General features: G+C 57.5%; 1 protein-coding gene across 3 annotated transcripts in view; it reads right to left on the bottom strand.

Moving 5' to 3' along the window:
- GSG1L (GSG1 like) overlaps nucleotides 1–21125 on the bottom strand; it is a 185082-nt gene extending 163957 nt beyond the window's left edge. Inside the window, exon 1 of one of the 3 annotated variants that reach the window (XM_051847559.3) lies at nucleotides 20310–21125. In XM_051847559.3, coding sequence (XP_051703519.2) covers nucleotides 20310–20640 — 331 coding nt within the window. In that variant the 5' untranslated portion in view covers nucleotides 20641–21125. The remainder of the gene's footprint in view (nucleotides 1–20309) is intronic. The other 2 variants (XM_051847558.3, XM_089320651.1) reach the window with 2 other exon arrangements.
- Nucleotides 21126–27920: the final 6795 nt, after the last annotated feature.

The raw sequence follows: 27920 nt of genomic DNA, 5'->3' as shown, positions 1-27920 counted from the left end.
GTGGTGTGGGATTTGCATGTAGTCTACACTTCCAATCGTCTCTAGATCACTTATAATACCTAATGCAATGGCCGTGCTAGCTCAATAACTGTTACACTCATTTCAATAATGACAAGAAGAGACACATGTACGTGCTCAGTACACAGATGCACTTTTTAATGGTTTATTTTATGTGTTTGAAAGGCAGAGTAATGGAGATAAAGAGAGAGACACAGACAGAGATCTTCCATCTGCTGGTTCACTTCCCAGATGGCTGCAAATGGCCAGACCAAAGCCAGGAGCCTGAAATTCCATCCAGGTCTCCCACATGGGTGCAGGGACCCAAGCACTTGGGTCATTTTCCGCTGCTTTCCCAGCTGCATCAGCAGGGAGCTGGATGGGAAGTGGAGCAGCCAGGACTCAATCCAGGGCTCAGCTGGGATGCCAGCCTAGCAGGTGGCAGCTTAACCCACTGATCCACAGCACAGGCCCCGGATGCAATTGTTTAAAAAAATATTTTTGATCCTCAGTTGGTTGAATCCACCCACTGACACCTAGAGCCCACAGCAGTTCCTTTTCCCCTGAAATCAGCAGGAGGTGGGAGAAGGAGATCCCATTTCTAGCTAGCAATGTTGCAAAATGTAAATAAATTCTGGGTGAAAAAAAGTCTGCTTAGCAATGAAAAGCTGACCAGCTGTCTCACTTCAGGTGCGTGGGGGATTCTCTAACAGTGGGAAGTGGGGAGGCGCCAGGGGCATCGACCCCAGGCTAAGAGAGACCTTTCCAGCCCCCGATAGGAACATACCGGGGAAAGCCAACCACCAACACGGCACTGGAGACTGTTCCTACAAAAGGAGAAATGAGGGGCCAGTGCTGTGGCATAGCAGGTAAAGCCACTGCCTGCAGTGCCGGCATCCCATGTGGGCACCGGTTCGAGTCCCAGCTGCTCCACTTCTGATCCAACTCCCTGCTAATGTGCCTAGGAAAGCAGTGGAGGATGGCTCAAGTGCTTGGGCCCCTGCACCCATGTAGGAGATGAGGGTGAAGCCCCTGACTCCTGGCTTCAGCTTGGCCCAGCTCCAGCCGTTGTGGCCATTTGGGAAGTGGAACAGCAGATAGACAATCTCTCTCTCTCTCTCAAACTGCTTTTCAAATAAATAAATAAATCTTTAAAAAAAAAAAAAAGAGGAGGAAGGAGGAATGATAGAAGTCACGGCCGACAACACCCGCGTGCCTTGGAAATGGACTCGGTGCAGGAAACCCACAATCATTCATGGAAACATGTGCTTGTGTCCCGAGGAAAATATCAACTCTGCCGCTAAGACTTGGCAGATCGGAAGAAAAGGCTGCAGATTTAGCTAGAGTGAAGCTGCCAGAAAGGCAGGCTAGGTGACATGGGAGCCAAATGAGGAAAGGAAGAACGGTCGAGGAGCTAAAAATGCAGAAGCAGAGCTAAAATACACACCGGGAGCCGCAAGAAGCCGACTCCATCCTGCAGAAAACCCCATCCACAGAGCGGAGCACCAGGGACGCGGAGCGCAGTAAACGCACGGCCACACAGGGGGCGTTTGGATGAGGCTGGGAAATCGTGGTCACCCGGCGAGGGCAGAGGGGAGTCTTCTCCTTCTCCTTTCTTCTCCTCTGTGCTGGAACTGGAGGCGGGGCCTCGAGCCTTGTCTGGCTCTGGCACCACCATTGCTGCCCGCAGAATCAGGCCGGGGCATGGAGAGAAAGCATGGACGAGCCCTTCCTCCCAGGCAGAGGCAGCACAGTCCTCCTGGGAGTCCTCTCACTCTCTCAAGCACTCAGAAGTAACCAGGAACTGGAGAAAAAAAAAAAAACTTGCTAAACTATTTCAGAATGCAAAAGAACGGGACCGAAAGAGCATTAAAACAATGGGAGCAGGGCTGGCATTTCGCCCAGGGGTGACGTCTGCTTGGTTCTCAGCTCTGGCTCCAGCTTCCTGCTAACGCACACCCTGGGAGGCAGCGGCTAACGGCTCAAGAACTTGGGTTCCTGCCAACCAAGGGGGAGACCCGGATTGAGTTCCTGGCTTCTGGTTTCAGCGTGGCCCAGTCCTGGCCATTGTGAGCACTGGGTGAGTGATCCGGCGGGTGGCTGCTCTCTCTGGTTGTCAGTCTGTGTGTTTGTCTGTCTGTCTCTCAAATAAATAATAAGTTAGTTAATTAACTTAAATAGAATTATGAGAGAGGAAGCCATAAGTCTAGGAGTCACTGGCCAGACTGGGCAGCCACCAGCAACTGCACTTGGTGCTGGTGGGAATCAAAAAGGGAACATGAGGAAAATTTTTATTGAAAGAATGAACAGGGGAAATTATTTTTTACAAGAATTCAAGAAAATTCGAAAAACCAAGTTGCCCACCAAGGAATGAGTCAGGCTGATTTCAACCACCTCTTGGTAGCCACCGGACAAGGGGACCTGGTGCGTCAGAAAGGTTTGAACCCCTGGGTTCTCCAGCCACCCAGCCATGGCACAGTCCACAGCCAATGGCCACGGGGTGAGGAGCTGTCTCAGGAAGAAGCACGAATCGTGCTCTGCATGCATCGAGGGCAGAGTCGGCCCGCCAAGGCTCTCCCCGACTCCTTCTCCCAGCCCTGCTCACCGCCCCCAGCCACAGCAGCCTTCTCTCTGGTGCACCAAGCTGCCGAGGCAAAGCTTCGGCAGGGGCCATGCCCTCTGCTGGGATGCCCGTTCCTCACAAGGCTCGTGGCCAGCTTCCTCTCCCAGCTTCATGTCAACATCTCCTCCTCGGAGAAGAACGGGTTTGCTTCCTTGTGTGCTAAACACACGCATGCACGCACACGCATGGCTACAACTGGAAGCCCCCTGAGGGCTGCAGCCTGGTCACTCTCTCTTCGCCATGGTGTCCAATGCCCAGCCTGGGGTCTGGCACAGAGACTGCCCTGTCCAAGGCAGCCATGACTGATAGAATGGAAGCAGAGAAGTGCACTCAGGGGCCCTGCCATGAGCCGTGGACCCAGCTCAGCACAGAATTCAGCTTCAAGTATTGTTACAGATATGAGTGAAAAAACAGAATTCCAAAGCAACTCGGTTCCTCGTCATAGCAGGGAAGATGTTACATACACGTTTTTGCTCTCCTTAATTATTAGAGAAACAAAAGTTCAAGTAGTAAACACAGGGGCCGGAGACGTGGCACACTTGGTTAACCCTCCACCTGCAGTGCCAGCGTCCCCTATGGGCATCGGTTCTAGTCCTGGTTGCTCCTCTTGCAGTCCAGCTCTCTGCTATGGCCCAGGAGTGCAGTGGAGGATGGCCCAAGTGCTTGGACCCTGCACCTGCATGGGAGACCAGGAGGAGGCACCTGGGTCCTGGCTTCGGATCGGCGCAACTCTTGCCTTTGTGGCCATTTGGGGAGTGAACCAACAGAAGGAAGACCTTTCTCTCTGTCTCTCTCTCTCTCTCACTGTCTGTAATTCTACCTGTCAAATAAATAAATAAATAAATAATCTTTAAAAAAGTAGTAAAACAGAACTAACATAGGTACGCACATGTATGCTTTCAAAATCAGTAGTATGGAAAAATAATCAAGACCGAATCCATATATTAGATGATAAAAGACAAGAAAAATGGAAATGATTTAAGAATTGAGAGCACTCAAGAAGTGAGACCAAATGTACTGATTATATTAATTACCAGAATTTGCTAAGACCCTCAGATTGTACCAAAAGTAAACACACACACACACACACACACAAAGACACAGAAAAGTTAAAATAAAAGGGCTAGTGAGAGACATATCAAGGGAACACAAACAGATGCAGAGACAGGAATATTAAAATACTGAAAAAAAAGAATTCAAAGCATTCACGGGGGGAAATAGTCATTTTATCTTGACAAAAGATAAAACCCACAGTTCCACAATGAAAATATAACTGTCATGAATCTTCCTGTGATGAATAACATAGCCCCGAACTTTACAAAAACAAAAACCCTGAGAAATACCAGGAAAGAAAGGAATGGATCCTGTTGAAGACAAAAACTTTGGCCTACCTCATTCAGTTTTTAGAAGATCAAGAGAGTAAAGATAAAGAAATAACAACAGAGAACCCTTAAAGAAGGCTACGTTTAAAGCTGCTTTCAAGTACACGCAGGGAATCTGCCTACTGGAAAAATAAAATATCTATCAGAAAACACCCATGAAGCAGAAATTGCATGGGCCTTCCTCTCCATCATTGAGCAAAATCAGAAATTAATGGGAGGATTTTAAATACAAGACAAAGCACGGGGAAAAAATTTTAAAGCTCTACTAAATTATTCTTGCATCCATGAAGCTACAAAATGGGAATTTCAGAACTTTTAGAAACAAAACGTAGACTTTTTAGGAAATCCAAGAAAGCATTGCATTTTAGTACTCACAGGATACGGCCAAAGTGGTTCTCAGAGGCACACTCATAGCATTAAGTGTACACATTTATATATTTGTTTTACAGTAACAACAAAGGCTTCCACTTAAAAACTTACAGCATTAACCAAAAAAAGCTCAGAAAAGTTGGTTAAAAGAAAATAAGAGCTTATCAGGAAATGCAAACATAACTGATAAATACTAGAATACTGATTCTTTAAGAAGGAAGTTGGGGAACAGGGAGGGAAGAGAGTGACAATAAACACAGCCATGTTGTCCAAGATCTGGACAGATAGTAAGCAAAGGAAGATGGATCGAATTCCGGGGCTGGAGCCCGAGGATGCGGAACCTCAGGACGGACCCCTTGGAAGGATCCCAAGCTGGGCTGCAGGTCGTTCAGGCCTCAGCTAAAAGGCCACCTGGTCAGCGCTTCCCCAACACCCGATTACAGGCCTGCCCTCAAAAGCTGCCTCGTGAGCCTGTCTCACGGCCCTGATCTCTACATGAAACCACTGAGCTATTACATATTGCCTGGAGAAGCAGAAAGACAGACAGAGACTTCCACTGATTTCACTCCCCCAAAAGCCCACAGCAGCCAGGGCTGGGCCGGGCCAAAGCCAGGAACCTGGAACACAATCAGGGTGGCGGGGCTCAAGGACTTTCGCCATCACCATTGCCCCCCAGGGCTGGCATTGGCGGGCAGCTGGAATCAGGGGCTGGAGCCGGGTTCTCCCAGTTGGAACCCAGCTGTCCTAACTCATGCCTTAGCCACTAAGCCGAATGCCCAGCCCAACTGGTTATGTTTCAACACATCTATTTTCTCTCTTTGCACTGGAAAATCAGCCCCTTGTGAGCAGGAGCCTGGCTTATCAGGTTCACCAAGTGCTCCTGGGTACCTAGCACACAGTAGAACTCAGAGAGTGTGAATGAATGAATGAAAACCAGAAGAGATGGGACAGCTTCCAAGAAATCTTAACAAGTAACCTCTTATCACAAAGGAGGGAAAAATCGTTAGAGATGAAAAAACCAACTTCCTGGAAAATAAAGTTTGGGACAACTCGGCGGCAGGTGAGGGTCCCCGTGCAGGAAACAGACCACACGTCTCACAGTGCTGCTCGACACTTGGAAGGGGCCATCTGCAGCCAGCTGCAGGAGTCCAAGCGGTATGCTGGTTGTGCAATGAATTGGCCCTCTCCCCTCACAAGTGTCCACCGGCTTCCAGAGCCCCTGGGTCCCACACATCAGTCTTGGCTGAAGTCCAATGCCTTCCAAGACGGTATCAATCACCGATAAATCCATTCTCATTGTTGTCCCTCCCCCAGCCCCGTGGGGACGCCGGGGTTGTGTCCTTTAGCCAAGCCAACATCAAATCCATGGTGGCCTCCGTAGGAGCTCAACAAACATGGGTGAGAGGCACAAGCGGATCAACCACCTTGTGTTTTTCTTCCTACTCTGGAACATAAGCACCACGGGATCACACACTTCCCTGTACTGAGCCTGCCATAATTCCTTCTACCTGCTCAGCGCCCCGCATGTAGTAGACACCCGTGGAAATGAATGAGGGTCGGAACAAGAAACTTCATGAAGACTTCCCTCCTGTGCGGCTTCAGCTGCTGATTCCCAGAAAACACGGGTCATGCTGGGGAGATGGGATGCGTGGTAAAACGCAAGGTCAAGGCCTTGTGAATCTTGAGGGACATCAGGATCAGCAGCTAGGAAGCAGGGCCGAGGGGAGGTGCCCCAGGTGCTGGCGCCTGAAGTGGGGGGCGGCTTTGAGGACAGGCTTCCCTGCAGACAACAAGGAGTTCGTGGCGGGGGGGGGGATTCTCAAAGTGTGGGCTGCCCGTCGCTGACCGGCTGCTGGTGGGGAGAGGTGCCACAAAAGGACAAAGCTGAGGAATGGAATAGACGTGGAGCTGCGGTTTTCAGGGGAGAACCTCACTCAGGAGGGAACATTTCAGCAGAGTGAGGGAGTGGAAATCTAGGGGAGGAGTTTCCGGCTAAAGGAACGCCAGTGCAAAGGCCCTGAGGCAGAAGCACGCCCAGGGAAGTTATGGGGGGGGGAAGCTATTGTAATCCATAAGCTGTACTTTGGAAATTTATGTTCATTAAATAAAATAAAATAAACAAACAAACAACAACAACAAAGAAGCACACCCAGTGGTATCTGAGCCAAGGCAAGAAGATGGTGGGGCGGGGGCAGGGGCGGGGGGAGCAGCATGGGCCCCGGATCATGCATGGGCAACCATGAGGCAGAGGACGGCAGCTTTGCAGCCACCTTTGCCCCCACCCAATTACTCAGCAGGCCATGGGGGACAAGTAGAAGCAGGGGGACCAGAGAGGGGGCTGCTGGGGTCCTCCAGACAAGCGATGGTGCTGGCTCCCAGCAGGGCAGCAGAAGGGATAGTGAGAAACAGCTGGACTCTGGATGAGTCCTGAGCACGAGGCACCAGGTTTGGCGGGACACAGTTATCTGTGCAGTCACCAGTCTGCCCGGCCCGCCGCTTTCCAGGCATGGGGAGAGGGTCTCCATGCCCAGGAAGCAACCCGAGGCCACAGAACTTGTTTGGGCCCATGGAATATGAGCAGGAGGGTCTGGACCACGTCTGGCCAAGAACTCAACCCCGTTTCCTGCCTCAACAGCCCAGGGAAACCCAGAGCCGGGGCCTCACAAGAAGACAGCATGAAACAGAGACCCCAGCTAACTGGCAATGGGCATTGGCACAGGAGCAGCAAACAAACCCAGCAACCGGGACTTCTGGGATCTGCAAGGTGTGACACAGCACAACCAGCCGTGCTGGCTGGGGAGGGCAGAGGGGAGAGCACAGTTCGGGTGTCCCCCAAGGGCCGGTGGGGTCGGTCCCTACTGCAAGGCAGTAAGAGGGTGGAGGGGTGGGCATTGAGCAGAGAGGTTAAGAAGCCACCGGCGACGCCCACATCCCATCTCCAAGTCTGAGCCCCGGCTCTGTCCCTGACTCCAGCTTCCTGGTATTGCGCACTCTGGGAAGTAGCAAGTACTTGGGTCCCTGCCACTCATAGGAGAGACCTAGATGGGGTTTGCCACTCCTGGCTTTGGCCTTGGCTGTCCCAGGGACCCAGTGCAACCCGGGTCTCGCATGCTGTGGTTCCTGAGCATGTGAATGACTAATAAAAATCACACCCTTTTCCCAAATGTTGCTATGATTCTGTGCATTGTTGAATTAAGACTTTGCTGCTGTTGTGACTGGGGCCGTACATAGGGAACCAGGGAGCTGAGACAGCCTGAGCCTGCCACCTCCAAATCTGGTCCCCAGTCCCCTGCCCCCACCCTGTGCACAAGGGATAGGAACTGGAGGAGGGTGGCCGAGGAGATGGAGGGAGGGGGTGGGACCCTGCCTTCCCCACTTGCCCAGGTGGGGCTCAGCACCTACTTTGCAGGGGTCTCTGCCAGCCCAAGAGGTGAGGGAAGGCACCGTGTGTGCTCCTTCCCTGTCCCCGGACTACTCCAGGCTGCCCTCACTCCCCCTTCCCCAGCCCTCAAGTGTGTTATGCGTGTTCATGCACATGCATGTGCGTGTATGTGTGCTCACACGAGGGTCTGTCTCTGTACCTCCCTCCTTTTCTGTCTGCTTCTGTCTCTATCTCTGCCTCTCCCTCTGCCTGTGTCTCCCTTTGCCTTTACTCTGCCTCGCTCACCTCCCCCCCTTTCCTTACTTCCCTTACTCGCTCTCCCCCCATCTCAGCCTCTCTCTGCACTCCTATCTGATTCTGTGTGTCTCCCTCCCCTGTGTCTCTGTCTCCTTCTCACCCGGATTCCCTTGGGCCATCTCTGAGACACTGCTTGGAGGGTTGGGTTAAAGGGCCCAGGCTGCCACAGCCATTGCTGCTCCCAGGCCCCGCCCTTGCCCAGACCACAGCCTACGCAGCCTCCTCCCCCTTCACCTGCTTCCAGAGACTGAGCTTAGCCTCCCCAGCCTCCCCCTACCCCACCCCTCTCCCTGGGAGGGGGTGGTGCCTCCCACAGCTGAGCCACCCAAAAGCGAGATGCCTGGGCCCTGGGGCTGGGCCCACCCTCACACCTGGCCCACAGCAGCACCCGGCTGGGCTCCAAGGGCAGTTCAGAGTCACGGGATGAATTTCCGGAGTGCACGGACCTCTGGGGACGGAGACTACACTGTCATCTGTACAGTGTGTGTGCACTGGGTGTTGCACCTGCCTTCCAGGTAGAGCAGATGGGAAGCCCCGGGAGGCACGGGAGGAGCCACAGTCACCTGGCTCCCCATGAGGGACTGAGCGCCACAGGGCCTCTGACCACCAGGAAAGTTTTAGAAAACTCTCACCCGCTCAGTTCCCAATCACCGCTTCCACCAGCGTCCATACCCGACCACCCGATCCACAGGACCCCCAAGAATCTGCCAGGGCCTCCATGCAGGGGTCAGTGAGGGCCCTGCCCCCTTGCCTCTGGCCAGAGCCCAGGCTCACCCCTCCACGGCCCCAGAGGGTGTCTGCTCCAGTCTCACTGGCTCACGTCCTCAGTTTATTCCCAACGTCACAGTGAGCGCTTCTAAGCCACCACGCTCACTCCACAGAAGGACCAGAGATGGCCTGGAGTGGTGAGACCCTGGGACCAGCTCTCCACTGAGGGGTGTGCCACCTCCCGAGGGCCACTGTATGGGGGTCCCTGGGACACGGCAGCAGAGGAGCTCACCAAATCACTGTGCCTCGGGCTGCTAACTTGAGGCTGAGAGACACGAATGGCAAACACCCACCAGAACAAGCCCACCAGATCACTGCGGCCAACGGCCAGTGCCATGAGGAGACTGAGGGAGGAGGCCACAGCCCCAGCAGCTGTGCCAAGACCTGGGACCGAGAATTCCAAGCGAGCGATTAGTGAGAGCACCAGCCCTTGGGTGGGAAATGAGCCTGGCATGGCCCAAGAACTGCACGGAGGCCAGCATGGAGGAGGAGGGCAGCAGGTGGGAGCAGAAGAGAGCAGAGCTGTCGGCAGGTGCTAGATCAAGAAAGACCACCAGCAGGCCAGCGGGGGACCCTGGACAGAAGCCCATGCCAGCCAGCCCTGCCCACTCCATACCAGAACACAGGTGCCCGGGGCCTGGCTGTGCGTCAGGAACCCCTGGACAGCCAGCTGGAGATACAGATTCCCGGGTCTCCACCCAGACCCGCCAGGCAGAAGGTCCAAGGTCAAGGCCCCTGAACAAGTCCCCAGTATGATTCTGCAGCCAAGGCCAAAAGCTGAGCTTCTCACTGGAGTGGGTGCCAGTCATGGGCCTTCCAGAAACCGAGCCCAAAGAGCACTCGGGGACTACGTGTCATCTGTCACCACCGAGCCCACGGGACCCAGCAATCCAGAACCTCTGAACTTGAGCACGCCACCAGGGCTACCAGGAATTAGGCTGGCGTCGCAAACTCCTGCAGGTGCCTGATTTCTCCTTGGAGTGCCACAGGGAGGGGGCATCAGGTGCTCTTGTCTGCCCCTCTCCTGGGACCAGCCGCCTCCCCGCCCTCCACCCTGATCCCAAGTCATCGCAAATGCTTGAATGGCCCTGGTTCTTCACTCTCCCCCGGGGATCCACACCCTCACTGGTTAGACCTTGGCAGGACCTCCCACACGGAGGCGGGGCTCAGTCAAGTGACTTGCTTTGGCCAATGGGGTGTAAGCAAGCGGGACATAAGCAGAAGCTTGAACAGGTGTGGTGTGGCTGGCTCGGGCCTGTATATCACTGCGTCAGCCTGGTGGAGGGGAAGACAGGGTGCAGTGGCCTGCACAGCTCCAGCCAGCAGCCAGCAAACTCCACACAGCCCAGCCCAGCCCAGGCCAGCAGAAGTCACCAGGGATGGGGCCATAGCTAACTGCCACACACCTCTCTTCCATTCTCAGGCACTGGGGCCTGGATGAAGCCGGCCTCATTTGTCCCTGGGCTGGGAGTGTGACGAGGCCAGGCCAATCAGCCCATCGTAATCAGGGGAGGGGACTAGTTGGTCCAATGAGCACCAACCCCGGGACTTTTGTGTAAACCTCAGGGGGACTGCCCTTGTCCATGGAAGGTGCTAGAAGGGCAGGAGCTAATTTGTATGCTTTCAGGACGGGAGAGGACACTAACCCAGCAGAAAGCAGAGCCAAATCCCAGCCGTGTCGCTTGGTCCTGCCCTGCAACAGCCAAGGTATTGCTATTCTGAGGCTAGGAAGACAAGACATCAATGCAAGCCACCCCCTTGCTCCCACCCATCTCAGTGACCCAGCCAGCCATGGTCCAAATACACTAAATGGAAAATTCCAGAAATAAACGACCCATACGTTTTCATCCGTGCACCACTGCGACTTGTGTGCTGAAGTCTTGGCCACATGCTGCTCCATGCACACAGGATGTGAGCCTGCCTTGGGCATAGCGCATCCTCGCTGTATATGCTGTCTGCCCGTTAATCACTTAGGAGCCACCTGGGAGCACACGGCAGCTGTCACTGCATCATGGGGACTGCACACAGGATTCAGGTGCCCACAGTGGGTCGCAGGATGTGCATCCAGTAGATAAGCAGGGGACCAATGCACCCCTTTTGGCTGAGGTCCATTTCAATTGAGATTCTCTCATGTGCATGAGTCCTGGCGTCTTGACTGACAGGGCTGACTTCTTTTGGGGACAGCTGCCCAATCCATTGGCATCTCAAAATTCTGCTCCATCCATGGCTGGACTGGGCTATGCAGCCCTGCACCCCGCCCCCAGCCATGGCACTGAGCCACACTGACCTACCAGAGTCTCTGTCCAGGACGTGGCCCCACAGACGTGGAAGCTGAACCGTGTCTACACCTCTGTCCTGGAAGTGGCAAGCTGGCAGGAGCACGGCCTGTTCACCCCTCACAAGTGCCTGACTTGGGGCTGCAGACTGGGTTTCCTCTTTTATTTTTTAATTCAATTAGTTGCCAGAGGATAGAAATCAAGAGATTGCACATTTTTTAAAAAAAGAAATTGCACATAAACAACCTGGAATTTGGATCCAAATGGATGGTTTGGGGATGAGCATTTGTTTAAAAGATTAATTTATTTATTTGAAAGTCAGAGTTACACAGAGAGAGAAGGAGGGAGGGAGGAGAGAGAGAGAGAGAGAGAGAGAGAGAGAGAGAGGTCTTCCATCCATTGGTTCACTCCCCAGTTGGCCCAAATGGCTGGAGCTGCACAGATCTGAAGCCAGAAGCCAGGAGCTTCTTCCAGGTCTCCCGTGCAGGTGCAGGAGCCCAAGCCCTTGGGCCATCTTCCACTGTTTTTCCCAGGCCATAGCAGGGAGCTGGATCAGAAGTGGAGCCACCAGGTCTTGAACCGGTGCCCATATGGGATGCCGGCACTGTGGGCGGTGCTTTACCCACTATACCACAGCACCAGCACTGGGGATGAGCATTTGACACAAATGTAAACATGCTGCTAGCAATGCCCACATCCCATATTGCGGTGCCGGGTTTGAATGCCGACTGTTTCCGGTCCAGCTTCCTGATAATGCACACCCTGGGAGGCAGCAGGTGATGATGGCCCAAGTACTGGGGTCCCTGCCATCCCACCTACATGGAGGACTTGGATGGAGTTCTGGGCTCCTAGCTTCAGCCTGTCTACTGCATGCGTGTAAAGTAGCATCTCTCTCTCTCTCCCTCTCTCCCTCTCTCCCTCTCTCCATCTCCTCCCTTCTTAAAGAACATTTTTAAATAGATAGCCAGGCACCCCCAGGATCCCATCCTGCAATGATGACAGTCACCTGGGGTGGAACAGCAGCAGCCCAAGCTTCCCGCCCCTGCCCCGTCTGCATGTTCTGCTCTTAGGTCCCAGGCTGGCCCCTGGAGGAGAGCAGTTGGTGGCTCTGCCCTGGGGGGGGGGGCTGCCCCATCGACTCAGGCCTCCAGGAGCCCACAGAGCCCCGGATCTGACCTTTGAGGACTCGAGCAGCAGCACGGCCCTAATAAGCTCCCCTTGTGTTCTGATTTGGCACCACAGCTACTTCTGCTGCTTGGAAAGAAAAGAGCCCTCACCACCCCCATCCTGCCATAAGCACAGAGCCCAGAGCTCATGGCACCCCCTCCCCAGGTGGCTCTGCGTCTGGCACCCCAGAATTTACAGGGTGGGGTGAGTGTGAGGCCCTGCACCTGCTCACTGTGTCCCCCTAAAACACCTGTGCTCGGGGGAAAAGAAGAGGGTGAGGAGGGGAGAAGGAGGGTTGAGGAGCCATGGGGATGTCAGGCACAGAGCACAGAACGCGCGCCTCCCACTGCATGCAGAAGCCCCCAGAAGCTCCCCCCTGCCCCAAAGGCACCCCACCAGGATTCCCCAAAGCCCTGCTGAATTCCAGCTCCTCCTGGCATTGCCTGGAAGAGACCAAGGCCTGCCCTCTAGGAGCTATCACCCTAATGAGGGACAAACAGTGAGGACAAATGCATGCTGAGTAGTGGGAAGGCTGATACTGGAGCCCTGGGGAAGAGAAGGTAGGAGGAGGTGATGTTAAGATGTTACAGGGCTGGAGGTCACTGATCTGGACAGGGTGGTCCAGGAAGGCCTCAGTGAGGAGAGGACAACTAGGGGGCTGGCGCTGTGGTGTAGCAGGTTAAGCCTCCACTTGCAGCACCAGCATCCCATATGAGCACTGGTTCGAGTCCTGGCTGCTCCTCTTCTGATGCAGCTCCCTGCTAATGCTCCTGGGAAAGCAGTGGATGGCCCAAGTCCTTGGGCCCCTGCACCCGCGTGGGAGACCCGGAAGAAGCTCCTGGCTCCTGGCTCCTGGCTTTGGATTGGCAGCGCAGCTACGGTCATTGCAGCCAACTGGGGAGTGAACGAGCGGATGGAAGACCTCTCTCCCTATCTCTGAGCAGAGTGCAGAGCAGATCTGGGTTGGAGAGAACAGGATCCTGCTGGCTACTGCTTGGAGAGGTTGCTGTCCTGGAGCAGGAGAGAGGGGCCAGGGCTCGGAGGACCTGCTCAGGCGGGGCTGGCTTCCGCAAGAGAAGCTTATGGGCTGCCCAGTAGGTCCGCTGCAGGGTGCCTGCAGAGATGGGGGATGGGGGATGAGTGTGACCAGAGAAGCCAGGGTGCCCGGGACGGGCTATGGACTTCCTACAGGAGGCACCTGGGCCCAGTACAGACAGATTTCAAGATGGCCCCAAGAAAAGCCATAAATCACGAAATATCTCGAGTTTCAAATGCTGGCCACTTTTCCCCGAACACTGGGAACACTGCAGGCCAAACCAGAGAGGCAGGCAGCCCAGACCTGCACCAACGGCTGCTGGCTGGCTGCTTTCGGCACGGGGTCAGAGGGTAGCAAGCGCCGTGTACTGAGGGTGCATGAGCAGAGCGCACACCAGGCCCAGGCCATCCGGCTTAACCCAGGGATACAATCAGGAGGCCTTGGGCCCCAGTCAGAGAGGGTGGACCCCCACCCAAGGCCACACAGCAGGTGAGTGGCAAGTGGTGGTGTGGGGATTGGAAACAGGACGACCTGGCTCCAAAGCCTGGGGACACCAGGACAGAACTAGGTCACCTCTGCCACCCAGACGGGAGCAGAATAAGACCCTTATTTCACACATGAGGAAAGAAAAGATGACACAGAGAGAGGAGAGGACAGTATCCTAGCACGGGGCTGGACTTGAACCTGGAGCTCGTGACTCGCTGTGCAGTGCTCTTCCCAACAAAGCTCATCAGAGAACCCAGGGGCTGCAAACAGAGGGCTGTGGTGATGGACTGCATGGGGGCAGCACTGCAGGCAGAGCCAGGCCCCGGAGCCTGCTGTCCGAACGCACAGCCCAGCTCGGCCGCTCACTAGTGTGTTAGCTGGGGCAAGCTGCTCAGCACCCTGCACTGTTTCCTCATCTGGAAAATGGGTGTAACCATGGCACCTCCCTCACAGAGCTGAGAGGAAGAAACGCTTGGGAAGGACTTAAAGAACTACCTCTCTGGGCCTGCACTGTGGCATAAGGGGTAAAGCCACCACCTGCTGTGCTGGCATCCCATATGGATGCCAGTCCAAGTTCCGGCTGCTCCTCTTCCAATCCAGCTCTCTGCTATGGCCTGGGAAAGCAGTAGAAGATGGCCCAAGTCCTTGGGCCTCTGCACCCGCATGGGAGACCTGGAAGAAGCTCCTGGCTCCTGGCTTTGGATCGGCCCATCTCCAGCCATTGCAGCCATAAGAGGAGTAAACCAATGGATGGAAGACACCTCTCTTTCTCTCTCCCTCTTTCTATCTGCTTTTGCCTTTCAAATAAATAAATTAAATATTTTTTTAAAAAAAAGAAGTACCTTTTTTTAGATTTATTTTACTTTTTTGAAAGGCGGAGTGGGGGGCGGAACTTGCATCCGCTGATTCACTCCCCCAGATGGCTGTAACAGCCAGGTTTGAGCCAGGCAGGCCAAAGTTAGGAGCCAGGAACTCCATCTGCATCTCCCTGGGCAGGGGCCCATGCACTTGGGCCATCTTCCACTGCTTTCCCAGGCACATTAGGAGGGAGCTGGATCGGAAACAGAGCAGCTGGGACTTGGACCAGCACCCATGTGGGATGCCGGCATCTCAGGCAGCAGCTTAACCCACTGCACCACAGCACCAGCCCCAGAAAAATCCCTTTGAAAGTCCTAATGCGGACCCAGCAGGTGCTCCTAACACAGAGCCCGCCTGGTATGTTATCAGGATCTTCCCAAGCACCAGGAATCTCCTGGGTGGGGTATGCGTGGGTCCTCAGACTCCTGAAATATAACAATGTACCTTAGGGGACTGGCAGGATAGCTCAGATTTTCTGCAGAAAAGCAGGGAAAGAAAGAAAAATGTGGGGTGATGAGCTGGCGGTCTCCGCCTCCCAGGGTGTGCACAAGAAGGGAAGGGGTCACCCCATCACCCCCTGCCTCCCTGAGCCTCGTAAGAAGAAACCTCCCCCTTAGAGGGAAGAACTGCACACCGAGAGCAACGGCAGGAACCACAGACAGCATTCGTCCCACAAATGTTCACTGAGTACCTACTATGTGCCTGGATTCTAAGCACTGGGGAGCCAGCGGCAAATAACACAGACAAAAATCCCCCCCTGCCTCCCTGGGCAACACAACAAAACAAGTGATGTGGAGGGAAGGCCATGGGGCTAAGTGCTGGACAAAAAAAAAAAAAAAAAAAAAAAAAGCAGGAAACCTGGGTGGGGGTGGGGAGGTGTTTGACTCAGGTGGTCCGAGAGAGCTAAACACAGATGAAAAGAAATGGCAGGAGACGGGTTTGGGTGCATCTAGGGGAAACAGCCAGTGCCAAGGCCCTGAGGTCAGCATGTGCCTGGTGTGCTCCTGGAGCCCAGTGTGGCAGAAGTGTGGGGACCAAGGGAGCAGCAGGAGAGGAGTTCAGTGGGGTGACGTGGCCAGGGAAGGCTGAAGAATTCCCTAGTAGGATCTTGGCTATCATGCTGAGTGCCAGGAGGGTCACGGGGGAAGGGCATTTAGCCTGGTGACTACGATGCCTCGGGTACCACCACAGCGTGCCTGGGCTCAGTTCCCAGCGCCAGCTCCTGACTCCAGCTTCCCGCTAATGCAGAGCCCGGGAGGCAGCAGCGATGGCTCAAGTAGTAGGGCCTCTGTACACCCACAGAAAACCTGGCTGAAGCTCCCAACTCCCAGCTCCGACCCAGCCCAGCCCCAACTGCCGTGGGCATCTCGGGAGTAACTCAGCCTCTTTCCTAATAAATGAAAAATGATTTTAAAAAGGATAGGTCCTGGCCAGCGCTGCGGTTCACTAGGCTAATCCTCCGCCTTGCGGCGCCGGCACACCAGGTTCTAGTCCTGGTCGGGGCGCCGGATTCTGCCCCGGTTGCCCCTCTTCCAGGCCAGCTCTCTGCTGTGGCCAGGGAGTGCAGTGGAGGATGGCCCAAGTGCTTGGGCCCTGCACCCCATGGGAGACCAGGATAAGTACCTGGCTCCTGCCATTGGATCAGCACGGTGCGCCGGCCGCAGCGCACCGGCCGCGCCGGCCATTGGAGGGTGAACCAACGGCAAAGGAAGACCTTTCTCTCTGTCTCTCTCTCTCTCACTGTCCATTCTGCCTATAAAAAAAAAAAAAAAAAAAAGATAGGTCCTGACAATGACTGGGCTGGGGCGGGGCAGGGAGAGCAGAGGCAGAGGGGCCACGGCCGGTGCCCCAGAGAGATGTGGGTGGCCGCAGGTGGCTCCCAAGAGTGGCGGGTGAGCTGCACGGACACAGCCAGGGGCCTCGGCACTCCCGGCACTGTCTCCCTGCATCCTCACACCCTGAGCAGGTGCTGGCTGCCTCATCCCCAGCTACAGAGCAGCAAACTGAGGTTGTGTCGGGAGCCACACGGCCATCAGGAGGCAGATCCCCCACCAAGGACATCCATCTGCCCATCCTCCAAGACAGAGAGGGGTTCCAACCAGCAGCCAAACGCACCTTTCCCACTGCTCTGCCGGGCACGCTGGCTCCCAGTCCACAGAAGCTATCTGGCCTGGCTGCCCACACCCACCCGCCACCATCTCTCTGCAACCCCACCTCCCTCAGTCCGCCGGGCCTCAGCTCTGCTAACCCCTAGCACACCGGCCTATGCCCACAGCCAGATCCTCACGAGCACCTAAAGCAGAAGAGAAAGCCAGCGTGTGCCCATGGCCAGGGTAAGTCTGCATGGGCCGAGGCCACGCCCCCCGCTGTTCCTGCAAGGACCCAGGGTTCCCACTCGGGTGGAAAGAGAAAAGATCTCTTTGTGCCCGGGCTGGTGAAAGTGCGTCTGTTTAGAGCAGACTGCAAAGGGGGGTGATCAGACTTGGCTGCGGCTGCCCCCAGGGGAGGAGAGAGGTTTTGGGGAAGCACAGAGAGGAAGCACCCAGAGCAGCTGCTGCTCCCCGAGAGGTGAGGCTATCTGGGTGACGTTTGCAGGGACAGGGGAGGAGGGGGCCGCTTTGCTCGGTGTTTGGCGGAGTTGGGGGGGGGAGGGGAGCAAGTCTGCCCTTGACGTTCGGGATCAGGGGAGGGAGCAGAAGGCAGGATTTTGCTCAGGGGTTCTGGGGGGAGTATTTTTTTCCTCTTGGAGGAAAAAAAATAAAACAAAATGATTACAGAACCCAGAAGAAAGGTTGTCATGGCAACAAAAGTTTGCGGCCAGGTACTTGCCGATGTCGTTTTCAGGACCACAGCCGTGGGGGAGGAGAAGGTGAGAGGGGTAATGGGGTGTCAGCAGCACAGCCCTGCCCCCCCCCCACTGGTTCACACCTGCCCCGCCCCGCCCCCCCACGTTGGTTCACACCTGCCCAGCCCCGCCCCCCCAGCACCTGCTCACACACCCCTGGCCCCACCCCCATGCTGGTTCACACCTGCCCAGCCCCGCCCACACCTGCCCCTTTCTCACTGACAAGCAGCTGATAACTATCACCCAAGTTCCCAGGAAGGAGTGCAGTGATTTTCTTCAAGAGCTGATCTCTCACCAACACTGGCCAAGAGAAAACTCTGGATTTGTTTTACTTACTTAACAAACCCACAATTCATGTTCCTACTTAACACAGGGCTGGGGGTGAGGGTCTTCTCCTTTCTCCAGCCTTCCCCTCCCCCACCGCACCCTTGTCGCCCCCCCATCCCTTCCCTCCCATGTCTTTCCATACCCTCACGCACACACACCCCAACACTCCTCACAAAACCATTCTGGCCAAAACCTCTCTGAGCCTGATATGCGCTCCCCCCTAGAAAAGTCCCCCCCCCCCCCGAAGTGCCTGTCTCAAATGCGGTGGCCAGGATGTAACAAGACTTGACATAGAGGCAGGCAGGAAATTGTTACAGGGCCTGGGAAGCCCTGTTCCATGAAAGCCAGCACTGCGTTTAAGTGTGCTTCAATTAGTAAGGTCCTCCTCTTAAATAAATAAATAAATAAATATCCCAGGTCAAGCCTTAGTGTACTGCAAGGAAACACTCATAAACACTGGGGTCATGACCCTCAGGGAGCGGTCACGAGACACCCGGAAGGCCGGGGAGGCTCAGCCGAGACATCCCCACAGGGCTGCGAGCAGGTGCGCGTGGGGGCTCTGTGCAAAGGACGTGCCTGCGCGTCGCAGACGGGGGTGTCCTGGGAGCAGGGTCTCCTGAACCCTGGAAACATCACCGTGAACTTGCAGGACAGGCTGTGGAGACCACCACCCCGAAGGATGTCCATGTCTGTCCCAGCCAGGTGTTAACCAGGCTTCTGCGTGGGAGGTGAGGGTCGGGCGGATTTGGGCCAAGACACCTTCTGGGGGCTCTTTAAGTATGTGTGCTTATTATTGCACTCCAAATTCAAACTGTCGGCCCCGGGTGCACACCAGCAGCGAGTTGGATGTGGAGAAGCCAGTCAGGGGCAGGGCGCCACTCAAATGCCCGCGCCTCTGACTCACGGCAGGCCTGGCTCAGACGGACACTTGGAAAACTTTGTCCCAGGGATCGCCCACCCCCAGGTGAGAGAGAGAGAGATCCAGCGAGCAGGCGACGCCCCGGGACATCCCCGCCGCATTGTCTTAAGGCCACACCCCAGCACAGATCCTGCAAATACTCAATGAAGACCTATTACGTGCGAGACACTCTCCAGAGATGGGAAATGAAGCCATCAACCAGAACCACCCAGGCCAGCTCTCACCAAGTGACATTGGGGAGGGCGAAGGAGGGCAAAGTCAGGTGTGGGGGAGAGGCAGGTGGTGCCCAGTGTGATGAGGGAGAGACAGGCAGTGCAGAGACCCAAAGACCAAAAGGCCCTGCCTGCCAAGGCGCGTTTGCAGGGGGGCGCCAGGCCTCACAGTCTTGTCCAGAGCCCCCTGTGAGGTCAGAAGATGGGTGGGAGGGTCCCGCTGGGGCTGAGGAGGAGCCGGCCAGGCAAAGAGGTGAGCCAGGGTTTCGGTGGCTTCATTTTACACCTCTGCCCCTTCCTCGACGCGCGCGCGTGCACACATGTCCTTTAAACCAGTTAGGCTACTGGTTCACGCAGGGCAAAGCAGGGACCAGCGTCCACTCCCCCCTCTCCCCTGGAGTGCCCACGGAGCAGCCAGCACATGCCAAGAGCCATGCATGCACGCTCCCCCGTTAACCTTGGGCAAAGGGGCTAATGCACTCACAAGGGGGTCCCACAGCCGGCCCCTGAGCAACAACATCCCCACCGCCCTGGTCCTGCGGGCCAGCACCACATGCTGTCTCTCTGGCCCCAGCAGCCGTCAGAGGCGGCTGTCCCCTGGGCCTCCCCACCAACCTGGGGGACAGCGACTCCAGCCCCGGCAATCGGCAGAGGGCAGAGGAAGGGGCAGCAAGCCCCCTTCTGAGCCCCTGAGCTGCCCCACAGCCCCGTGCGCGCGAAGCCAAGCCTCCCGGACTCGGAGTTCCCCGCACGCCCCTTCCCCGCCGAGGGGCCAGGACGCCAAGGCAGGAGGGACCCCCGCGGGACTCCCCCACTCCACCCCCGGCTGCCGCGTCCTGAGCTTCCCCAGCTCCGTCTGGGAGGCTTCTGCGGGCTGGAGTTGAGGGGCTGAGGAGCCCCCGGGGCTCGGGGCTCCCCGCCCCCCACCCCCACCAAGGCGAGACAGGGCAGGTGCTCCTGGACACCGAGCGCCCCACGGAAAGGACGAGGAGCTGGCGGGCGCCGGGCTGAGTGCGGGCGCGGCCAGGAGCGCGCGCGCTCCGATCCGCCGCTGAGGTGGGCACCGGGAGCCGCGCCCCCTGAGGCTCGCCCGCGTCCCCACAGCCGCCCGGGGGTTCGCCTTGGGGTGGGGGCGGCGGGAAGTCCCGCACGCCCCACGTCGCGGTCTCGGACCTTCCCCTCGCGCGCCCCCGCCCGCCGCCGGCGTCCCCAACCCCGCGAGCACCGACCCCAGTCGCGGCATCGGCGGCGGCGGCGCGGGGGGCCCCTGCCCTGCCGGGAGCTGAGGGAGCCGCCGGGGCCGCGCAGCCCGGGAGCCGGAGCCCGAGAGCCCAGCCCGCCGCGGCGGCGCCGCCGCTCACTCACCGCGTCCGCCGAGCTGCTCCTCGCACGAGTACCAGATGCCGGTGTGGAAATTCCTCAGGAGAAAGCGGTCGTCGCCCGTCTCCCAGCTGTAGAGCGCGCCGCCCGGGGGGCCGGGGCCGGGGCCGGCGGCGGGGGCGGCCGTGGCGTTGGCCGTGGCGTTGGCGCCCGAGTTGGGGCAGTTGGCGCTCCCGCCCTGGCCGCAGCCGGGCTTGGGCACCCGCTGCGTGCCCTGGCACCAGTGCGTCGTGAGGAAGGCGGTGGTGGCGAAGAGCAGCGCCAGCAGGTTCAGGGCCACGGCCAGGAGCGCTCGGCCGCGGCGGCTCGTCTTCATGCCGCCCGCGCCGCCGGGACCGCGCCGCCGGGCAGCTCCGCGCGCGAAGTTGGCAGCTGGCGCCCCGCGTCAGCGGCCGCTGCCCGCCGCGCCGCGGGGCTCGGGCGCCTGCGATCGGCGGCGGCGGCGGCGGACGCGGCGCGGGCCCATGCCCTCCCCCGCCAGCCCACCCCGGGCGGGGGCGCGGCGGACGCGGGGGGTGCGGCGGGCTCTGGGGGCGCCGGGACGGGAGGAGGGTGGCGGGGAGGAGGGAGGCGGGCGCGGCGCACGAGGAGCGGCTCCGGCGCGCCCGGAGCCCGGAGCGCGAGTGCACCTCGGCGAGGAGCCTCTGGCGCCTGGCAGCGGCCGCAGCGCAGGGACGCGCGCCCCTCCGTGGGGAGACACCTGCAGGCGGCCCGCGACACTGTTCCGGCGCCCGCCCGCCCGCACGAGAAAGAGAGGGCGCCCCTCGCCGGGCGCGGGCGGGGGACTGGCAGAGGAGGGGACGCCCCCGACAGGGACCCCCGCACCGGAGCGCGGAGTCGGAGGAGCTCAGAGTATCCCAGGCTAGCTGGGAAGGGGCGCGCCGAGGGCGGGGAGGAGGCGGCGCACACCAGAAACACGGGCAGATCCTGCTGAGGCTCCCCAGCCGACGAGGGGCGTGGGCCAGCAGCACCCTCCCCGTACAAGAGGCGCAGTCAGGGTCCCCAGAAACTTCCCCAGGGGGTGTGAACCACAGGGCTTCCCCCACGGGCAGGAGCTGGGAGGCCGGCCCGAAAGGGACTGGGGCTGCAGAAGGGGCTCTAGGAGGATGGCATAGTTGTGGTTTGGAAGAGGTACCCACCCCCAGCTTCTAGGAAGAGCTCCCCCTCCCAAGGTCGAACAGCCCGCCTGTCAGCTCCCGGTCAGAGCTTGGAACAGCAGCAAGGTGCCCCATACCCGGTGCTAGGCGTTGGGAGTAACAGCCAGAACTTCTCCCTGCAGGCTGTGCCCCACCCCCTCAACCCCCACAGCACGACCCAAGGGGTCCTGTTCCTCACCAGTACGAGGGCTGGCCACCTGGAATCATCAAGGCAGCCACAGGAGCAGAGTTCTCTAGCACGCTGACCTAGGCTTGACCAGCTGTGTGGCTTTGAACAAGTCACTTGCCCTCTCTGAGCCCGAGTTTCCATGTCTGAAAGCCAGGCAGGAATTTACTTCACAGGGACATCACCTTGGTCTATTCTGGTGAGATCATGTCTATCAACAGCGTTTTGTACACAGTAGGCACTCAATAAATGCCTGCCCCCATCAGTAACGTCTGAACCAACTCAGACGTGAGGAACCTTGGGTTGGCCCCCCGTGGGCACCCTCGCCCCTGCTTCTGCTCTCAGGCGAACGAGCCGGGTTCCCTGAATGCGCCTCCCACCACACAGCCCACGGGGCTCAGATGCCCAGGGCGTGCAACCATTAATTGCATGCTGATTGCAAGAGCTCATTTGAATTCTGCCCAGGCTGAGAATTGCTCCAGCAATCCCTGGCTTGCCGAGTGGCGGGCCTCGCAGGCTTCAAGGTTATGGATTAGGAGTTGCCTTACTGCCGTGGGTGGGTTTGTGTGTGCAGTCGGCGGCGGCTGCTGTGTAGCCAGAAGGCAGGTGAGGGTAGGGCACCATGGGCCCTGTGCTTGTGGGAGGAGCCAGCATGAAGGATAGTGTGGGTCCCCCACCCCTGCTTTTCAGAGTCCTTTTGGGGGGGCCCGGGATAAAGAATCCCCAGGTGTTCTGAGTGAGGGCCTCCATGCAGTCACGGTGATGGTGAGAGAACTGGCTGTCAGGTAAGATGCATTTTGACTAAGCTGCTACAAGGAAGGAAGGCAGCATTTTGAAAGATCAGCCCCGCGGGTTAAGCCGCTGCCTGCAGTGCTGGCATCCCATATGGGTGCAGGTTCGAGTCCCGGCTGCTCCACTTCTGATCCAGCTCCCTGATAATGCACTTGGGAAAGCAGCAGAAGACGGCATGAGTGTTTGGGCCCCTGCACCCATGTGGGAGAGACCTGGAAGAAGCTCCTGGCTCCTGGCTTTTCTGGCTTTGGCCTGGCCCAGCCCCAGCCATTGCAGCCATTTGGTGAGTGAACCATCCATGGATGGAACATCGCTCTCTCTCCCTCTCTCTAATTCCGACTTTCAAAAAAATAAATAAATCTTAAAACACACACACACACACACAGAGTCCCTGTGCTGTGTGTTTGTGGGCTGAAGTCCATGACTGGTGTGCATTGTGGGCAGGGCGCTGTGAGCCACAGGCTGGGCATCTGAAGCCACGTGGTCCCAGGGGCCACGTGTCTCAGGGACCAGTCTCTTAAGGAATATCCCAGGGGAGCTCCAAGGGGGCCGACATTTCCACCTACGATACACCCATCCGCTCACTGAGCTCTCGTCTGCAGGCAGCAGGAGCCAGCGAGGAGCATTAGGCAGGGAGGGACAGAGCAGGAGAGCTCCCTGAGAAGGTGACCTTGACAGAGACTTGAAGCAAGGGAAGGAGCTGGCCCTGGGGACTGCCACCAGGGAAAGCGAGTTCCCAGCACAGGTTCAGCCCATGCAAAGGCCCTGGGGTAGGAGCCTGGGATAACAGACAAGTCTGGAGGAAGAATGACGGGTGAGAGGCATCAGGCACTGCCTGAGCGAGGCAGAAGCCTGAGGGCAGTGGGCAGATAAACCAGAGTAGAAGCAGAGCTAGCGAGTGACGCAGGGTCTCAGACCAGACTCCAATGGCTGTGGAGCATCTGCACTGGTTTTCAAGGCAGATCCAGTAGGATTTGTTAAAGGACACAGCATGGGGCGTGAGAGAAAGGGGAGTCCCCGCCAGGATGGGGTTGCTGTTGGCTGATCTGAGGGTGCGGGGAGATCAGAACTCTGCAAGACTGTGTGCTGGACCTGCTGCGGGAGCTGCAGTAGGAGGAGCTGCTCTGGGTGCAGATGACAAGAGCGCACGCTGTGCGTCTACACATCCTGAAGTGAATCAGAACTCATGTGCACGTCTACGCATCCTGAAGTGAATCAGGACTCACCTGCAAGCTGCTTGGAGAAGCTGCACAGTTGGAATGACCTTGGCTGCAGACAGAGGTTGGTGCAGGCTGGCATTTGTTTAGGAGGCCAGAAATTGGAGCCCAAAGCCTCGGCTCCTTCCTCTTTAGCCCAAGCCATGGGCCAGGGCCTCCCAGCGGCCTCCTGTCTGCCTGCTGCAGCCCCCGTCAGCTGCACCTGCTGCAGGGAAACCTGCTGTAGCATGCCACTGCTTCGCCTGCCACTGCTCCCAGTGCCCACATGCCTGGGGGCACCCTCCAGGTCAGAGACACTGGCTTGGGCTCCCATCTGCAGCCCCGCTGTGCACCAGTCATCTAAGCCACGATGTGTGGCTTTGGTCTGCCCTCCCCCTCACTCAACTGGGTGTCCTTTCTGGGTGCTTGGAAACAGGCCCTGGGGTCAGTTCCACTGGCAGCCTGCAGGCCAGATTCAGCCCTGGGAGCCTATTTGGTTTGGCCTGGGTTGGAGGTGGCATCCACAAGCCCGTTCCATTTTCGCACGCAGCCAACATCCAAGAATCACAAGATGTCACATCAAAACCCAGACTTCCTGCCAACAAGGGGCCTGTGTCCTTCCTGGGAGTCCTGGGCAAATGTCCCTGTGTAGGTGCAAAGCAGCCGTGGGCCCACCGAGCACTGAGCACACCTGCCAGGCCTCTGGGGGTATTTGAACTTGAGAACCTGGAATGAAGGCCCCCAAACATTTTTCAGTAAAACCTATGTAGGATGCAAATGGGATGTGTGTGACTCGGGGGAGGCCAACTTGGCGGGGCCATGAGGGGGGCTTCAGGGGGCTGCTCACACATGTGTGTGCTGGTCACACACGTGTGTTTGGTTCATGAGAACTCCTGAAGCCATACAGTTGGAAATTGTGCACATATACATATATATTCAACCAAAACTCCCAGGAAATCAATTGCCGCTCTGAGTCACCCAGTTAACACTTTTTGGGGAATGTGAACACACTTTGAAGGGTCACATTGCAGATGCATTTCCCTAGCGGCTTTTCTTCCCAGTTGGAGCCACGAAGACATTGGCCAGTTTCCGGGTTGCCTATGTCACTTCCTGTTTCCGGAACTGTCAAAATAGGGCTTGGGAAAGCAGAGTGTAGCAAGAGATTGGCAGAGGAACGGGCACTGGAGCAACGGCTAAGACTCCTGCATTGGAGTTTCTGGATTTCAGCCCCACTTCGGAGTCCAGCTTCCTGCCAGTGCACACCCCAGGAGCAGCAGGTGACAGCTGGAGCTGGGTTGAGGGCCAAGATTGTGGCCTCGGCCTGACCCAGCTCCGGCTGTTGCCGGCATTGTGGAGTGAGCCAGCAGACGGCTGATGTCTCTAACAGGCTGCCTCTCTGCTTCTCTGTCTTGAAGACACAGAGGCCCTCTAAAAAGAGAGTGATAAACCACGTTCCAGTGATCAGGGAGCCTGGCTAAACGCTCACTCCCAGGAAATCTCAGGCTGGGAGTGCTGCTAGGGGGCCAGGGCTCCCCAGGGAGGGAGGAGCCTGGAGCTCTGTGCAATCAAAGGCATCCCAGGGGGCAGATTCTCCCGGGGAGAAGCAGGCGGTCTCATTAGAACGTGCTCAGCCGGAACTCCCCAGCCTGTTCTTTGAAACTGTCTGAGCTGCAGGGGCGCCTTAGGAAGTAGTTCTGGGCCCCTACCCCCCATGGCTCCACTCTGCGCCATGTGCTGGATGAACGAGACAGGCCAGGTCTGCGGCGTCCTGGCACTGTCTACAGGGGGAGCAGCTCATCAATTCTGTGATTGCAGAAGGCGATATATGCAGTAGGGGGTGGGGGAACTATCCAGACCCAGAGGAGGCAGAATGTTGCGGACAGGGATGAAGACGCGCCCAGGGATGTGCACACCCCATCACTGGAGTTCGTGGGTTTGAATCCCAGCTCTGCTCCAGATTTCAGCTGCTGGGAAGCAGCAGGTGACGGTGCAAGTACCTGAGTCCGTGCCACCTGCGGGAGACCTGGATGGAGTTCCCAAGTCCAGGCTTCAGCCTGGCCCCGCCCCAGCTACCGCGGACATTTGGGAAGTGGAAGAGCTCCCTGTGCCTCTGTGGGTGTGAGTGTGGGTGTGCGCGCCTTTCAAATAAATAAATGTACATCTTTTTTTTTTTTAAATTTTTTTTTTTGACAGGCAGAGTGGACAGTGAGAGAGAGAGACAGAGAGAAAGGTCTTCCTTTGCCATTGGTTCACCCTCCAATGGCCGCCGCGGCCGGCGCGCTGCAGCCGGCGCACCGCGCTGATCCGATGGCAGGAGCCAGGAGCCAGGTGCTTTTCCTGGTCTCCCATGGGGTGCAGGGCCCAAGCACCTGGGCCATCCTCCACTGCACTCCCTGGCCACAGCAGAGGGCTGGCCTGGAAGAGGGGCAACCGGGACAGAATCCGGCGCCCCGACCGGGACTAGAACCCGGTGTGCCAGCGCCGCAAGGCGGAAGATTAGCCTAGTGAGCCGCGGCGCCGGCCAATGTACATCTTTTTTTAAAAAAAAAAAAAAAAACAACACAGTGGGAAGTTCCAAATTTCAATCTTGGCTCCGCCACAGGGGGGCTCCGCGTCTTTGGAGGTCCCATAACCTCTCTGTCAGCCTCAGTCTTCCCATCTGTAAAATAGAAGTGGGCGGGGGCAATCAGCATGTGGGGACTGCCCTCACCAGGGGCGGGCTGCCACACATCCTCTCGCCTTCTCCTGCCCCTCTCTCTGGATGCGTGGGTCCATCTTACAGATCAGGAAACTGAGGCTGCCCGGAGGCCTTCCAGCAAGGGGAAGTGCCTGGGGTTCCAGGGACTGAGGGAGGCTCTTACTCCAGGGCCCAGGAGCTTTGATTCTGCCCTCAGAGATGGGAATCCAGCCAGGGCTCTGGAGCAGGAGCATGGCGCGTCCAGGGCTGCATATCTGGAAGGCAGCAGGTGTGTGTGTTGGGGGGGGGGGGCGAGGGTGATGTCTGGGAGAGGGTCTAGGAGGCTCAGGACGACCCCGCGGACCACGCCAAGGACCGAGGCCAGCTCTGCGCGAGGAGAAACCTCAGCCTCGCCACCCAGCCTCGTTCACAGGGAACCTGGCCGAGCCCCGCCGGGCAGGCGCTCCAGTCTCTCCGTGGCAAAGCGGCGGCTCGCGCGTGCACCCTGACCCCAGGTGCGCGCAGGAGGGAAACGGCGGCAGGTCCGGCTGGGGTGGAGCGGCTGGCAGCCACGAGGAGAGCCAGAGCCGCAGCTGCCGCCACGCCGTGCCTGGTCAGAGGGCGGCACGTGAGCCCTTCTGGAAGTCTTGGCGGATCTCCAGTGGAGAAGCTGAAGAGCCGGAAGTAGCAGGGCAGGGGCCGGAGCCCCCGCACTCCCCGAGCCTCCTGGACCTCGCATCGCCAGGGCTCAGCTCGGAGCCCCGCAGGCTGCAGTCCCTGGGCCGCTCTCGGCCCTCGTGGTCTTGGGCCAGGAAGGCTGGACAGAAAACAGACATCTGCAGGTCTCTGACCGGACCACCCCTCTTTGAGCTTCCGTTTCTGCTCCTTGGCAAAGCTTTGGTTTGCTTCCCTCTGCTGCCCCCTAGGGGCCAAGAGCGGGGTCGCCTGCATTGTCAACCGGACAGCGGAGAAAACCTGCTGTCTCGCCGCCCGCCCACCCAGCACCAAGAAGCCGAAACTGCCGGGAATCCTGGAGTTAATTAAGTGATGAAAAGGTTCCCAAATTGCATAGAGATGACAAATATACAATAAACGGTATATAAAGTATATATAAAACCTAGGAATGGGGGGCAGGCCTATGATGCAGTGGTTAAGATGCCCCTGGGGACACCCACATCCCATATCACAGCGTCTGGGTGCAGGACCCAGCACCACTCCAGTTCCAACTCCCTGCCAGTGAGCATCCTCGGAGGTCCCTGCCACCCAGGTGAGAGACCTGGCCCCTGCTGTTGCCAGCACTTGGTGGGTGAACCAGCAGACCGAAGATCTCTATTTCTCTACCTTCCAAATAAAAAAAAAGTAATTTTTCAAAAAGTTGTATAAGAGAACATAAGATTAAATAAGCACTTCTTTAAAGTGCTTTTTTTCTCTCATTGACTCAGTACAACACGGAGTTCCTGGATTTCATTTAAACAGTCTTATTTGTTTCTGGACAGCACTGCAATCGGGTGGGCTTGTTCACATCCTGAGAAGTGTGGGCTACCGCTTCGCATTGTGGCAATGCCGTGGTCTCCTCTGTCATTTCCAGGCTTGGTCTGCACAGGTGAT

This window comes from Oryctolagus cuniculus, chromosome 19 (genome assembly GCF_051225735.1).
Source record: "Oryctolagus cuniculus isolate XC-2025 breed Fujian yellow rabbit chromosome 19, ASM5122573v1, whole genome shotgun sequence".
NCBI lineage: Eukaryota > Metazoa > Chordata > Mammalia > Lagomorpha > Leporidae > Oryctolagus > Oryctolagus cuniculus.
The sequence above is the reverse complement of the archived record's forward strand: the minus strand, read 5'-3'. Positions and strand labels throughout refer to the sequence as shown.